Source organism: Dipodomys ordii, unplaced genomic scaffold (genome assembly GCF_000151885.1).
Source record: "Dipodomys ordii isolate 6190 unplaced genomic scaffold, Dord_2.0 Scaffold2, whole genome shotgun sequence".
NCBI classification, from domain to species: Eukaryota; Metazoa; Chordata; class Mammalia; order Rodentia; family Heteromyidae; genus Dipodomys; species Dipodomys ordii.
The window spans coordinates 30837782-30853631 of NW_012267218.1; the positions used below are offsets into that span (position 1 = coordinate 30837782).

The following is a 15850-nucleotide window of genomic DNA, read 5'->3' on the forward strand; positions in this document are numbered from 1 at the left end:
TCTCCTTTTCCTCGTTTTATTCTATCAGCCGCTATTGGCTGACGGAATAAATGATAGAATGTGGTGCTTCCCACATTCAGAATCAAGTCTTCCCTTCCCTTCTTAGTTGATCCTCTTTGGGAAGATCCTGACAGACTCACCTAGACGTGTGCTTGCTTGCTTGCTTTTTTTTTTTTTTTTTTTGGTTGAGAGGTTTGAATTCTGGGCCTGGGCACTGTCCCTGAGCTCTTCAGTTCAAGGAGTGTGCTCTGTGCTCTACCACTTAAGCCACAGCACCACTTCCAGCTTTATGGTAGTTAATTGGAGATAAGATTCTCATGGACTTTCCTGCCCAGGCTGGCTTTGAACTACAATCCTCAGATCTCAGCCTCTTGAGTAGTTAGGATTATTGGCATAAGACACCAGTGCCCGGCAAGTGTGCTGTCTTAATTCCCTAAGCTTCTCTCAATATAAATTGAGAATCAAGTAAACCTCACAAAATGCTAATGTTAAAAGCAATACCACGTGAATTTTTTAAAAAATCAATACCATACGATGTTCATGCTATTCTACTGCCTTGGGGAACATTATACCTTCAGACAAGTCATGAGGACATCTTGCCACTTCTCGGCGTCTTGTTAGAATTACCTGTCTCCTCTGATATGAAGAAGTCATTCCTGTGCTTCCTAGCTGATGGAGGCAGGGACTGACTGACTGAGACCCAGGGCCTTGAATTATGATCTGGGGGCTGCAAATGAGTGACCATTGGGGAGGTGGAGAGGCCTAAAGAGAGTCTCTCAGGAAGAGCAGAAAGGCATGGAGCCACATGTAAATCTATCTCATCTCTCTCTTCTTCTGCCATTCTCAGATTCAAGACATTGTTGTCCAAACTCAAGAAGGTCGTGAGACACGCTCAGCCAAGGATGCGTTGCTCTTGTGGTGCCAGATGAAGACAGCAGGGTGTGTATGCCTGGGAAGCCTGCCGTGTCCACATTCACCAGCAGCCCCGTGCTATCTGCAGGGACTGACATCCCCAAGGGCACTGGACATCACCATCCACAGCTATGGCAGGGTCAACATAATGGTTATAATTCTATTCTGCCCCCGTTGTTTGAAGTCGGAATATAAGATTCTAGACTGGCTAGACTGGGTCTTGTCAGTGTGTGTATGGGCCACAGCTTAAGGGGGCATCTTTGTATTAATTAGCTATGACCCCCTATGTTGAAACAGCTCAAGAGACACGTCCATTTCTTTCCTGATATCTTAACCATCAATTCATACACTTGTGTCACCTCAAAAGGATCTATTTCTGAGTGTGTATGTGTGTGTGTGTGTGTGTGTGTGTGTGCACATGTGTGCGCATGCATGTGTGCTGGTCCTGGGGCTTGAACTCAGGCCTGGGCACTGGCCCTGAATTTCTTCTGCTCAAAGCTAGTACTCTAGCACTTATGCCACAGCTCTACTTCTGGCTTTTTTTTTTGAGGGAGGGTAACTTTATTGGAGATAAGAATCTCACAGACTTTCTGCCCAGGCTGGCTTTGAACTAAGATCCTTAGATCTCAGCCTCCTTATCTCAGCTGGAATTATAAGGTTGAGCCATCAATGCCCAGCTTTCTTTCCTTTTCTTTCTCTTAACTTCTTTCCCCTCCCCTCTCTCTTTCTTTTGTGGTAATGAACTCAGGGCCTCATGTTGGTTATTCTAGTATTCTACCACTTGAGCCATGCCTCCAGCCCTGCTTTATGCTGGTTAATTAGAGATGGAGTCTAGCAAACGTTTCTGCCCAAGCTGCCCTCAAACTGTGATCCTCCAGATCTCAGCCTCCTGAATAGCTAGGGTTATTCAAAAGAATCTTTTCTTAAATCTTTATGTTTGTCTTGGATACAGCTACCCTCATGTCAATGTCACCAACTTCACCTCCAGCTGGAAGGATGGCCTGGCCTTTAATGCCCTGATACATAAGCACCGGTAAGAGCAAGAGGAGGACCCTGGGAACTGATGGGTATTTGGGAACCATGGGAATGGTACCCCTCCTGTCTCTTCCCTGTTTACCCTTGACTTCCCCCAGTGGCCCTGCCTTCTTTAAGCTCAGTCACACCTGTTCCTTCCTTCCAAGATGGTGCCCATAGCTAGCCCCTCTTCTTTGCTCCTGTCTCTCAGTTCTCTTGTCTGTCCATTTCTCTGTATTGCCTAGAGTCCTTGCTGCATGCTGGGCAACTTTAGAGGCGGGGCTACCATGGCCACTCCCTTTTAACAGTCCAGCTTTGCCCCTAGGCCTGACCTGATTGACTTTGACAAGCTGAAGGATTCCAATGCCCGGCATAACCTAGAGCATGCATTTGATGTGGCTGAGCGCCAGCTGGGCATCATCCCGCTCCTCGACCCAGAGGGTGAGTCACTCCCACCTTGCTACTCCAGAGGAAGACATTCCTGGAATTGTCCAGGACAACAGGATTGTTCTTCCAGGCTTGTCCAGGTGCCTGGTGAACAATTTGCACAGAGAGGGACAGGGCCAGGACAGAGCTCTGTGATGAGCTTGTTGCTCTGCTCCAAGTGGATTCCCCTCACCTCACCTGGCCTGGCTCCCTTAGACTTTGAAGCCTTCTTCTTTCTGCTTCTGTAAAATGAAGTCCTAATATGGATGTCATCAGTTTAAAGTCGTAGGCCTTTCACTCCTCCGTTCTTGACCCATTGGTTGTCACTTGGTGCCTGTGGTTGGACTTCAGGTTGGAGGAACTGCTGCTAAGCCCTGGAAAGCTAAGCTTTCTGGCTTCTGATGAGGCACTGAGGATATACCTTTCCCTTACAGATGTCTTCACTGAGAACCCTGATGAGAAGTCCATCATCACCTACGTGGTAGCGTTTTACCACTACTTCTCTAAGATGAAGGTGCTGGCAGTGGAGGGCAAGCGTGTGGGCAAGGTACCGTGCTATTTATCCACACTGTATCATCCTCTTCCTACCTTCCATTCCTGTGATGGACTGTGAGGCTCCCAGTCCATCCCAAGAGCTTCGTGTTTGGAATCCCAGCTGCAGTGAGGGTACAGAATACTTGGACCTCATTTCTTCTAAAGCTTCCTGGAAAGTCAGCCTTCGAGCTACCTCCAAAGGAGCAGGTCCACATCTGTCCTGCAAGGATCTATATAGCCTGAAGTTCTAAGCCTGCCCTCTACCTGGCGTCCCGCTTCCCACAAACATTCCCAGGGGAACCATTGCAGGCCCTTATTTGTTTTGCTTGTCATGGCTCTACCTCACAATATACTAGGAACCCAGCTCTCTGTATAGAGCCCCATGTCTCATTCCATTATCTCTTGTAGGGTAGGAACAATTCCTCATTCATCTTTGAATGTAACAGCCCTGTGATTAACAAAAACAAGGCCTGGCTGCCCTCCATGCCTAATCAACAGTTGAAACTAGGGCCTGATATGCAGCTTACGTGGTAGAACACCTGCCTAACAAGCATGAAGCCCTGAGTTAAAACCCCAGTAGAGCAGTAAAGAGAAGAAAATTAAAAAGAAACCCTGACCCCTCTAGGGCCTAGTATGTTGGTGGTCCCAACACCAGAATAATCTTTTATGCAATTAGGGGAGCATCAGGCTACTCCTGGACCCTAGTTGGGTCAGTGCACGAGAAGGGCTTCATCTGAGCATGATGACACATGCCTATAATCCCAGAACTCAAGATGCTTAGGCAGAAAGATCACAAGTTCCTGGCAAGCCTGGGCTACATATAGCAAGACCCAGTTGCCCTACCCCCACAACAAGAAGGAAGAGGAAGGCTTCACCTACTGCAGTACACCTCTTCTACCTGGGCACCAGTCTGGGCCTGGAAGGATTAACTCAACCTAGAGCACTCCAGAGCTTGCGGGGTGGGAGCCGCACTTCGGGGCACCTTGGTTGTGGTTCTTGGAGGTGGCCTCTTTGGTGGCATTACCCTTGTGATGAGAATGAGTAATAAGGTGATTCCTTAGGTCATTGACCACGCCATCGAGACTGAGAAGATGATTGAAAAGTACAGTGGACTAGCCTCAGACCTGCTCACCTGGATCGAACAGACCATCAGCGTCCTGAACAGCCGCAAGTTTGCCAACTCGTTGACTGGTGTCCAGCAGCAGCTACAGGCCTTCAGCACTTACCGCACTGTGGAGAAGCCACCTAAGTAAGTGGGGCTCATCAGGAGCTGAGAAGCCAACTGCCCAGAGGTAGAGCCAGACTCTGGGCATCATGAAGTGTTTCCACAAGGCAGTCTTGAGGCTCCAGAGCCACACATCTGTCGTCTGCTTCACGCTTTTCTTGGCCACTCTCCTGCTATCAGCTTTTAGGAAACAGTTGCTGATGTGAAATCCTGACTCAGAGCCAAAGAAAGTGCTTTTCTTGACCCCCGAGGAAGAGTGGGTAGGGAGATCTGGATTGTGAGTCTCTTTGGAGAGCCCATGTTGAAGATCTCCTCTCTTGGTCTGTTCCCTGAGCTATGGTTGTTTTCTGGTGATGACCTTGATATTCTTTAGCTGTGTGAGACCTTGAAATCTTTTTCTCTCTCATCTGTCACTGCTCACCAGAAGAGCTCTACGCCTGTTTCTCAAACTCTCTATAACCCCACCACATGCATGTACATACAGCCATTCACACAAAACCATGCATACACATGTGTATATGTGCATGCATATAATCACACGCAGTTATGCAGATATACACTTCCATGCATGTATTCACAATCGTGTACAAATGCAACACATGGGCACCTGTACACAAACACATGCACATACACAACCACACATGCATGGGTGTGCACATAGTTTATTCATGCACATGCACACACAACTATGAAAGCATATGCATGAATGCATTCACAAACATGCACACGTATACAAGCATGTACATACACATACATATCAGGCTTCCTAGATTGTCTGCCTTTAGCTTAGTCAGCTTTCTTGAAAGAGGTTTTCACCCATCCATCCCTCACACTCTCCAATCAAAGCATTCAAATGTGGGAAGGTAAGACACTGAGTCTAGGATGCACTATAAATCTGTATCTAGTTTCTGGCTTAACACTAACCCTCTTTTAAAGTTTTGAATTCAATATAGAGATCATCCCCTGTGAATCTGCCAGGCACTATATGCAAGCTAGCAGATGGACCTTGAGGGTTTCAACCTTCTTCAGTACCTGTGAGTGCTGCAAGGAGACTGGCTGGGCTACAGGTGGAGACATTGCTCATCATTAATCCCCATCTGTCACATCTAGTGTGTAAAAGCAAATGGAATGTTGAATGCATGAAGAAATATGAACAGACCCAGTTACCTGGAGCTTGCCTTTTTCCACCGACAATCCTTCAAGAGGCCAGTCTTTCCTGACCCCTGGGAAACATGTGGCCTATAGAACTTGGGAGGAGAGTCCATTTAGTAGAATTGGGATGAAAATTGCTTTCAGTGCAACATGTTCTTTTGCAGATAATGCTGCTTCTAAGTTTTTACCGGTTCAATAAAAAACCGTCTGAAAAGCTAGTCAGAAGCCTTCATCGCCTACAGAAGAGGGAAGGATTTCTTTGTATTGATTGGCAAAACTCAATAGTTGCAACTCCTTACCAGAATACTCTAGTCAGCTATTCTCCTATAGAAGCAAATGTTAAGTACACCTATGTTCTCTGATTTGAGTTGTAAAGACACAAATTATGAGGCCTTTGTGGGTGAGAATGGTAAATAGGTTAACCAGTAAGCAGAGGTATCCCTTCTCTTCATTTTTCTTTGTTGTCAAGAAAAATATGCTTTGTTCTTCAAGATCCAGGATGTCAGGGCTTCCAGGTTGTGGACCTCTCAACACTAACCTCCCTTCCTCTGCTTTCTCCACAGATTTCAGGAAAAGGGGAATCTGGAAGTTCTACTCTTTACTATCCAGTCCCGGATGAGAGCCAACAATCAAAAAGTGTACACGCCCCATGATGGGAAGCTAGTATCTGACATCAATCGGGTACTGTAGCAGTTCCCCTTCTGCATCACCATATTCTTAATGTTATTAACACGTTATTAATTAACCTATTATGTGTTAGCTATTTGGGATTCTGAGAGGTCAGACTCTGCCCACCATACTTCATTTCAGTTCTCTCTCCAGACATACCCTGAGATATTCTTTGGAACTTGTTTTATAGCCTGTCCTCTATAGAACCTTGATTTTGTCTTTGGATCTAGAATATGAGTTAATTATTACAGAAGGGAAATACCTTATGATGTTTCAGAGGCTTGGAGACTTAATACCATCTGGAAGCTTTAATAGAATATAGATGGCCATGCATCAGTAAGAATTCATTGAGTTCCCAGAGAGGCAAGTGTAGGAGAAGATGTAGGGGAGATCGTGACCAGGGCCCTCCACTCTTGGTTGTTCTAGACATGAAGGCAGAGGACCACCTCACCCAAGAACATTGGCCTTGATTCCTCAAATCACTGAATGTCAAGTGAAAAATGGATAGACACACACACACATACACACACACACACACACACACACACATGTTTCTTCTGTGCCCCAAGAATTCTCCTCTGCCCTGTGCAGGCCTGGGAGAGCCTGGAGGAGGCCGAGTACCAGCGGGAGTTGGCCCTGAGGAGCGAGCTCATTAGACAGGAGAAACTGGAGCAGCTGGCACGGCGCTTTGACAGAAAGGCCGCCATGAGAGAGACGTGGCTCAATGAAAACCAACGCCTTGTGACTCAGGTACTGGGGATGGCAGGAGAGGGAAAGTGCTTCTCATCCCCCAGCTCTCCACAGAGCGGAAGCTGGCTTCCCAACAGCAGCTGGATAAGCCTGTCCTTGGCCTCGGCCTTGCTCCCCATGATTGACTGGATCTAGATTTGCATCTGAAGACAAACTCTTGAGGATTATCTCTCTTCCCTCCCCCCTTTTCTTCTCCCTCTCTCCCTCTCCCTCCCTTCCCTTCTCCCTCTTCCCTCTCTCTCTCTGTTTCTCTTTCACACATATTCACACATGCTGATGCTCATGTCATGATGGCTTTGTACACACTAGGCAGGCACTCTACTGAGCTACACTCTCAACACACATTCATTAGGTCTCCATTTTAGGAAAAAGTTCCAAGTCCAGAACAGGCCTCTAAAGTTGTCTTACCTGGGCCATAGCATCTCTGAGAGAACAGGTCATGGTTGACATTAAATGTCAGTTCTCTAGGAACAGGCTGACGCCAGAGTACACCTGTGTGTGTATCAGTCTGTGTGCTCTCTGGCCTCCAGGCCTGGGACATATTTCACTGGCTAGGAATGGACCCTAAGGCTGACTCTATCACAGCATCTGTTCCCTCCAACTAAGAGTTTGAAATCAAATTAAATTCTGATCAGAAAGAGGCCAGCAAGTGCTCTGAGAGCGCTGGAGAATGTGTGTGTGCCCCAGATAGCATGTGGGCAAACCATCTGTCTGCAGCTGCGTGGCTTCTGAGCACAAGCAGCCCCTCCTGCCCAGAACTGGACAACAGTGCGGGGAGGATGATTGGACAGTCACAGGACGCTGCCAGTAACAAATGCACAGTGTCACCTGCAAGGATGGCATGGGGTATAAAACAGGGGCTGCTTTTAGAGATTCTTGTGTCACATTTAGGCTTTGAAACCCGGCTCTGAGAAGATCAGGCAGGGAGGAAACATAAGAACCAGCTCCTTTCTGAGCTTGGCACCACTGCTGCGTCCATCTGGGGAGGAGTATGGGGCTGTTTGAGTGAGCTGCTGAGTTTTCTCCCACGGGACAGGATAACTTCGGATACGACCTGGCAGCTGTGGAGGCCGCCAAGAAGAAGCACGAGGCCATCGAGACGGACACTGCTGCCTATGAGGAACGGGTGAAAGCCCTGGAGGACCTGGCCCAGGAGCTCGAAAAGGAAAATTACCATGACCAGAAACGCATCATGGCCCGGAAGGACAACATCCTGCGCCTGTGGAGCTACCTGCAGGAGCTGCTGCGGTCCCGGCGCCAGAGACTGGAGGCCACCCTGGCACTGCAGAAGCTCTTCCAAGACATGCTACACAGCATCGACTGGATGGACGAGATCAAGGTGGGCCCTGGAGCCTGCCCCATACCCTTCCTTGCACTTCACATGAGCTCTAATAGACACAAGCCTAGGACCATGATATCCCCAATGGCCAAGAAATCTTGGGTTCATGGTTGCGCAAGCACCAACTTAGAGGATCCTGAAGACACAGTGTTAATCATGAGCCTGGATAATCAGATTCTCAGTAATTGCAATTTAACTCTGCTTACACCTCGCAGCATAGAACAACCACAGAAATCAAAATTCTCTCCTTCTCCTGCCGTGGTCCTCCACTGAGGATACACAGGAAAATGACCACAGATCTTCTAAAAGGACATGTGTCCAAGCCAAAGCCTGTAGACAGAGGTAGTAGATGAATGTGAGTCTCAAGCTTCTGTAGAATGCCCCATGGATCTTTCCAGTAGGCAGTTCCTATAGGAAATCCTGCTCTGTAGCTTCTTCCATCCCAAGTGGCAGCCTTATTTTGGCTGTACCTGAGACACAGACACACCCTTTGAGGGGGTCTCTGCTCATCACTTACCCTTGTTCCCTCTACTTTGTCCTTTTCCAGGCTCACCTCTTGTCTGCTGAGTTTGGGAAGCACCTGTTGGAGGTTGAGGACTTGCTACAGAAGCACAAGTTGATGGAGGCTGACATTGCCATCCAAGGGGACAAAGTGAAGTCCATCACAGCAGCCACCCTGCAGTTTGCTGAGGGGAAAGGTGAGGCCAAGCGTGTCTCCTCTGTTGGCTTCTCTAATACCAGGGTCCCCATCCTCTGGACTGACATCCCTAAATCTCTTGGGATCCCTCCAGCTCTAGCTTTCTGTGGCAGTCACTAAAGCTACCTTTAGAATTTTGCCTCTTTGATCAAGTAATGGTGATGCGATAGCTTTCCAGTGAGCAGGCAGGTACTGTGGTAATCTACACTCAGGAAGGTGTTTTAGGCACCAATAAAACATCTGCCATTTTTTCTTTCTCTTTTCTCCCTCAAGCTATGGCTGAGACTGCTCACGTGTTTAGTTTCTGATCTTAAATAGAAAACCTTGCTGCCTCCTTGAAACTTATATTTGAGCTTTCACAAGCTAAAATCATGCACGTTTCTACTGCGAACAGACTCAACTTTTAACCTCCAGTGTTACTAAAGTTTAATGGGTATCAGTCTGGTCTAGGACTTGTTGTGGTGACATGTGCCTGTAATCACAGTGTGGGGTCAGGCCTAGCAAAAGTACAAGACCCTGTCTAAAACACTAGCTATAAGCAAAAACACCAGGGCATGGCTTAATTGGTAGAGCACTTGGGGCTGGGAAGGTAGCTCAGCGGTAGAGTGCATGTCTTGCAAGCATGAGGCCCTGGGTTCGATTCCTCAGCACCACATAAACAGAAAAAGCCGGAAGTGGCGCTGTGGCTCCAGTGGTAGAGCACTAGCCTTGAGCTGAAGAGCTGAGGGACAGCGCCCAGGCCCAGAGTTCAGGCCCCATGACCGGCAAAAAAAAAAAAAAAAAAAAATTGGTAGAGCACTTGCTTAGCATGCCCAGTAATAAAGAGGGAAGTGGGGGGAGAATTTGGTCTAACATCAGAGTAACTGTGAACCCTGGCATCCAACCCCAAAGGCTTCATAAAATGGCAGCTTTGAGACTATTTTAGACCAAATTGTCCATGAACGAAGCCCTTCCCTTCTGTATCCTCCCCTGCCTGTTCCTCTAGGGTACCAGCCTTGCGATCCTCAGGTCATCCAGGACCGTGTCAGCCACCTGGAACAGTGCTTCGGGGAGCTGAGTGACATGGCAGCTGGGCGGAAGGCTCAGCTGGAGCAGTCCAAGCGACTCTGGAAGTTCTTCTGGGAAATGGATGAAGCTGAAAGCTGGATCAAGGAAAAGGAGCAGATCTACTCCTCACTCGACTATGGCAAGGACCTGACCAGCGTACTTATCTTGCAGCGCAAGCACAAGGCCTTTGAGGATGAGCTCCGCGGGCTGGATGCCCACCTGGCTCAGATCTTCCAGGAGGCTGAGGGCATGGTTGCACGCAAGCAGTTTGGGTACCCTCAGATCCAGGCCCGAGTCAAGGAGGTGTCAGCCCAATGGGACCAGCTGAAGGAGTTGGCTGCCTTTCGTAAGAAGAACCTCCAGGATGCAGAGAACTTCTTCCAGTTCCAGGGCGATGCAGATGACCTGAAGGCCTGGCTACAAGATGCACACCGGCTACTCTTGGGTGACGATGTAGGGCAGGATGAAGGGGCCACGCGGGCCCTGGGGAAGAAGCATAAGGACTTCCTGGAGGAGCTGGAGGAGAGCCATGGGGTGATGGAGCACTTGGAACAGCAGGCACAGGGCTTCCCCCAAGAATTCCGGGATTCACCAGATGTGACCAGCCGGTTGCAGGCCCTTCAGGAGCTCTACCAGCGGGTGGTCACCCAGGCAGATTTGCGTGGGCAGAAGCTGCAGGAGGCGCTGGACCTGTACACGGTGTTCGGGGAATCAGATGCCTGTGAGCTGTGGATGAGTGAGAAGGAGAAGTGGCTGGACCAGATGGAAATCCCAGACACCCTAGAGGACCTGGAGGTCGTGCAGCACAGGTCAGAGTGCTCAGCCTCTGCCCCTCAGCTCACTCCCTACCCAAGGGCTCATTGCTATTTGCTACCTCTAGACCAGCAGGGATCTCCATGAGAGGTGCAGAATGTCCTTGGTTGTAAAGTTCAGGTATCCAGCATCCTGAGTTTTGTTCTAGCTCTGTGGCCCTCGGTACTTCACCTGAACACTGAGGATTTCCTAGTCCCGTTATTCACACAGTTACAGCAGCCTGTGCTCAAGTGAATTCTGTCTGGAACCCCACACAACACAGAGGGGAAGTGTGACTGCTCTGGATGACAGGGCTGAGATGTGGGGAGCCCACCAGCTCTAGATTTCTACACAGTCACTAAGTCATAGACTTCCAAGGAGCCACAGAGGCCAGTTTAGAAGCCACCTGCCTGCAAGGCCACTCACTTCCAGGGTTCTCATTCCCACACCCTGGATGGAGAGTGTACTCAGGCTATGTGCAGCATCAGCAAACCAAGCACAAAATCCAGGGACAGAGGAGGATGAGAGGCTGCTCCCTGGAGCAGTGCCAGGATGGCCCTGCACAGATGCTGAAGGGAGCTGGGCCCTTACCTGAGGGCAGCCCTTATAATCACAAAGCCCTTCTCCTATCAGCAGCTGTCTGGATTGGAGCACCTGACTGGGGAGGGGATCAACTGGTCAAGGCAGTGGGCTCAGGGTGGAGAAAGAAGCAGCTGGGACTGTGAAGAAGTGACAGATAGATTCCAGGATAATGCAGTAGCACACCCAAGCTGGTATACATGCGTTACAGTTCTTCCCCTCACACCTCTCTGTGGAGCCAGAAGCCTGTCTAGTAAGTTACCAGCCCCCTCCCCAACTAGTCCCGAGAAATACTAAACCAAGTAAGAAAATAAGGTGTGTCAGCATATCTGCCTCCCTCTCCCCACTTGCAGACAAATGTGTTCAGGAGGTAGGAGAGCCCAAGAGCAGCACATTTGGAGATGGAGGCCATTGGCATTGAGGTATGAGGCCACTGGCATTGTGAGTACTGCCCTCTCATCGCTCCTGGTTTGTCCATATCAGGTTCGACATCCTGGACCAGGAGATGAAGACGCTGATAGCTCAGATCGATGGGGTGAACCTCGCCGCCAACAACCTGGTCGAGAGTGGCCACCCACGCAGCGGGGAAGTGAAACAGTACCAGGACCGCCTGAACAAGAGGTGGGGTATGGTTGGGCTTAGGCTGGGGAACTTTCCTCCCCAGTAACTGACACACTCCTGGCAGAGCGGGGTGGGGAAGAAGGGGAGCATGATCTAACTTCAAGCTACTATGTACCACCACCTTTGCACCCCCAATGTTCCTTTCTTAATCAGTTTACTCCTAGGATTGAGGGAGGCTCTAGGAGGAAAGAGAAAACTCTTATGTGGTGAGCCACAGGGTGAACAAGCAGGGAGAGAGATGTGTTGGGGAGGAGGAGATCCATACACAGGTGATAAGGGGGACATTCTGAGTGTTGTCTGTCCATAGATCAGGCCATGTGGTCCTCATGCCTTATTTCCCCAGACATTCCTAAACAGGGAAAATTGCTGTCTGAGAGCTCTTAAGTACAGTCCATAAAAGAATGTTCTTGCCTGTGCCAAAATGCAGCATCGATAATAAGGCTGGCTTGAATGAAGAGGAGTATTAGCAGGGAGCCTTGAGCAAGCTTCATGGTTGAAAAAAAAAACAGGCCCTAAAGAGCCTTTAGAGAGAGAGGAGCTGCTTTCGCTGCAGGGCATAATTGCCCATTCGTTCCTGGAGGATTTTTAAGGACAGAGCACTCCTGTTTTTATACAGGGCCCTGGCGTGTGCAAGTCCACATGCCCACCACCTACTCGTTACTCTGGCCTCTTCCTCACACTTGCTCTTGAGTCTTGCTCTGCCTGAGGCAGTCTGAGAGGTGGGCTCGGGGAAGACTCAGCTATAAAGAAATGGCTCAGTACAGTAGAGACTGCTAAGGTCGATGGGGAGTCCCGTGGGATACTTCAGAGCCACTAGGTTGGAGCCAGTGTCACAACATCCAAAGATGCTTTGTAACACCACATTTTGATATTTATACAGAGAGGAGGAGCCTCTTCACTCTTAATTAGGTATAGAGAGTATGTGTGTATGTATGAGAGAGAAAAATGATGCACAGTTGCTGATAACCTTAAAAAAATTTTAATCAAGCAATTTAAACCAGAGAAACTTCCCAAAAGAAAGTTTCAGCCAGCCGGGTGCCAGTGGCTCACGCCTGTAAACCTAGCTACTCAGGAGGCTGAGATCTGAGGGTCACGGTTCAAAACCAGTCCCTGCAGGAAAGTCCGTGCATATGGTATAGCTGCTACTCCTAGAGCTGTGGTGAACAAAGCAACACAAGATTAGGCAGGACATGTCTCTAGCTCAGTGGTAGAAGATGTATAGTATGCATGCACAAGGCCCTGAGTTCAGTCTTCACAGAGAGAGAGAGAGACAGAGACAGAAACAGAGAGAAGTCCTGCAAGATTAAATCAATCACAAGGGAAAATGATGCCATCAAGAGACAGGCTAACCATGAAATGTAAGACGTCACTGCCAGATAACACACTGTTTCACCGTAAAATTTTATTGAGGGGAGCAGTAGGGTTTGAACTCAGGAGTTCAAGCTCACTAGGCAGATCCTCTACTGCTGAGCCACACCTCCAGACCTGCTTTGTTCTGGTTATTTTTGAGATGGGTCTCACTTCCTGCCAGGGCATGCTTGTAAACCTCAATCTACCTATATTTTAGGCTCCCATCATTGCTGGCATGACAGGTTCGCACAGCCCTGTCCAGCTATGGGTTGAGAAGGGAGTCTCCTGAACTTTTCTACCTGAGATTTACTTGAACCGTAATCCTCCCATGCTCAGCACCTCAAGTACTACGATTACAGGTGTGCGCCTCTGGTAACTGTCAATATATAAGTAGGAGTACAGTAAACATGACATAATAAATACACAAACCAGGCTTGGAAGGTGGCTTAGAGGTAGAATGCTTGCCTAGCATGCATGAAGCCCTGGGTTCGATTTCTTAGTAACATATAAACAGAAAAAGCCAGAGGTGGCTCTGTTGCTCAAGTGGTAAAGCACGAGTCTTAAGCAAAAGAAGCTCAGGGACCTGAAGCTCCCAGGCCCTGAGTTCAAGCCCCATGACTGGCAAAAAATAAGTAAGTAAATAATAAATACACACAAACCAATAATATGCTCATTTATTATCAAGTATTATATGATATGCCTGATTATATGTACTGTACTTTATACAACTGACATACAATAGGCTTGTTTACATCAGCCTCACCACAAACATTGGTATAAACTGCTGTGCTATGACTTATTGAAGGCTGCAGCATCTCTAGGTGACAGGAATTTCATAGGTCCATAATAATCTTATGGGATCACTGTCGTATGTGTGACCCTTTGTTATGTGGTGAGTGATGAGAAGACAGCTTTACTTTTCCAATAGGTATGTGAAGAGCTAGGACTCTCAGTATTGCCCACAATGCTCTGTACACCAAGCACACTCTGGTCTGAGGTTCTCTCTGATATCCACTTGGCTCACTGCCTTACTTTATCCAGGCCTGAGTTCACATGTAGCCATTAGAGTGGCCCTCATGAACCTCATTCCTGAAAGAAGCTCATCCTCTGCTCACCAGCCTCCTAACCTCTATCCTGTTTCCTTGCTTTATTTTTTTTTGCACTTCTCTCTATGTAATGGAGTGCAGGTGCATTCATTTGCCTCTGCCATCTTGAATGAAGATGAAGATTGCTTTGTCCTTTGCCATATCCCCAGGGCCCAGGTCAGGGTCCTGCCAGGCAGGTTGCCTAACACATGCTTAACGGGCACCAAAATCAGTGTGTCTGCCAACTTGGCACATGTGAGTCATTCAGATTCAACATGACTCGTGTTGAGTGGGTGATAGCCTTTCACCGTATACATTCCAGTTATCCAATATTTTTCTACATGTCTTGGGCTTAGAGTCAGGCCTGGCCTTCTGAGGCTATCTGCTAACTAGAGTGACTGCCGTCTTCCCCCTGCTTGGAAACGGAGCCCCTGTAGAAGTGGGGAGTTGGAGGGCCATGCCCTTCCCCGCTGTGGCCTCTACTTGGGGGCTACAGTGAAACCACAGAGGAAAGACTTGGGGAATATCACCATGGGGCCTTTAAGCTAGGGGTCACAGCAGATCGATTTGTACCTCACTGTCAGCTCAGTGTGGTTTTAGATCAACATGCAGAAAGCCTTCAGCTCCTGACCCTGACTTCCCAGCCTCAGAGCAACATCTGTGTGCCAAGCACAGGATTCTCAAAGCATAAGATCTCTATCTAGTGGAGACACTGAAGGTATAGCAGCAGTATCTTATATGTGACGTAGTCTTCTGACATAGTCTTAACTATATGTACATAGTCTTAGAATTATGTGAGAGTGTGTTTTTTGTTTTTGAGACAAGATATTGCTGCATACACCAGCCTAGCTTCACACTTGTGATCCTTTTGTCTCAATTTTTTAAGGCATGGCCCACCTTGCCCAGCTATGTGCTTATCTTCTCTACATCATCTACTCCACTGGGCAAGATTTGGTTTTATCTGTATTCTCCCAATATAATGCCTTAGACCCTTGTGGCTATTCAACAGAGATGTGTTCAATAAATGAGCATTTGACTTAAAGCTTATATATTATAATGATGCAGAATGGGTAAACCTGAGCCTAAGGGAACTGTCTGATGGTCTGGCCTTCAGAGAGGTTTATTGTGTGCTTCAGACCAACCCTAGGCCCAAGGACATCTGATAGACCTTAATGTATTTCTGTCTCATAGCAACACTATACTTGAAGGCTTAGATTATAACCCACTTTAATTATCATCCCAGCTAGTATCTTCTTCTCTCTCCTCCTTCTCTTCTCTTCTTCCTCTTCTTTTCTCTCCTCTCTTTAACAAGCCTCTTTCTTTTAGGCCTAAGGTGAGGATTATTTTGTTGTCTGGCCACAGAAGCACTTTGACTGTAGTCTTGGGCATTTGCAAAATTCATCTAGAGCATCTAGGGACTCTACATCCTGAAGTGTTCTTAAAGTTAATAATGTTAGATTTCTGACTATTTTTGATGTTACTGAAACCCTGAGTTATTCCTTGATTTATAATGAAGTTGTATATCCTGATAAGCCTATTGTAGGTTGATGGTATCCTAAGTAGAAAATTCACTTTTGATCAGGCATGGTGACATCAGTCTCTCTGTTACCTGATTCTTGAGCCCAGAAATTGAAGACCAGTTTGGGCTCAAAAAAAAA

The 15850-nt window shown here is 47.8% G+C and overlaps 1 protein-coding gene across 1 annotated transcript in view; it reads left to right on the top strand.

Annotated features, from left to right (window-relative positions):
- Window positions 1-15850, top strand: part of Sptb (spectrin, beta, erythrocytic) — a 70059-nt gene that overhangs the window by 19675 nt on the left and 34534 nt on the right. The window contains exons 4-14 of the mRNA XM_013016708.1: window positions 848-939; window positions 1865-1945; window positions 2252-2367; window positions 2787-2899; window positions 3948-4135; window positions 5827-5944; window positions 6524-6682; window positions 7719-8021; window positions 8569-8719; window positions 9704-10574; window positions 11620-11757. Coding sequence (XP_012872162.1) covers window positions 848-939; window positions 1865-1945; window positions 2252-2367; window positions 2787-2899; window positions 3948-4135; window positions 5827-5944; window positions 6524-6682; window positions 7719-8021; window positions 8569-8719; window positions 9704-10574; window positions 11620-11757 — 2330 coding nt within the window. The remainder of the gene's footprint in view (window positions 1-847; window positions 940-1864; window positions 1946-2251; window positions 2368-2786; window positions 2900-3947; window positions 4136-5826; window positions 5945-6523; window positions 6683-7718; window positions 8022-8568; window positions 8720-9703; window positions 10575-11619; window positions 11758-15850) is intronic.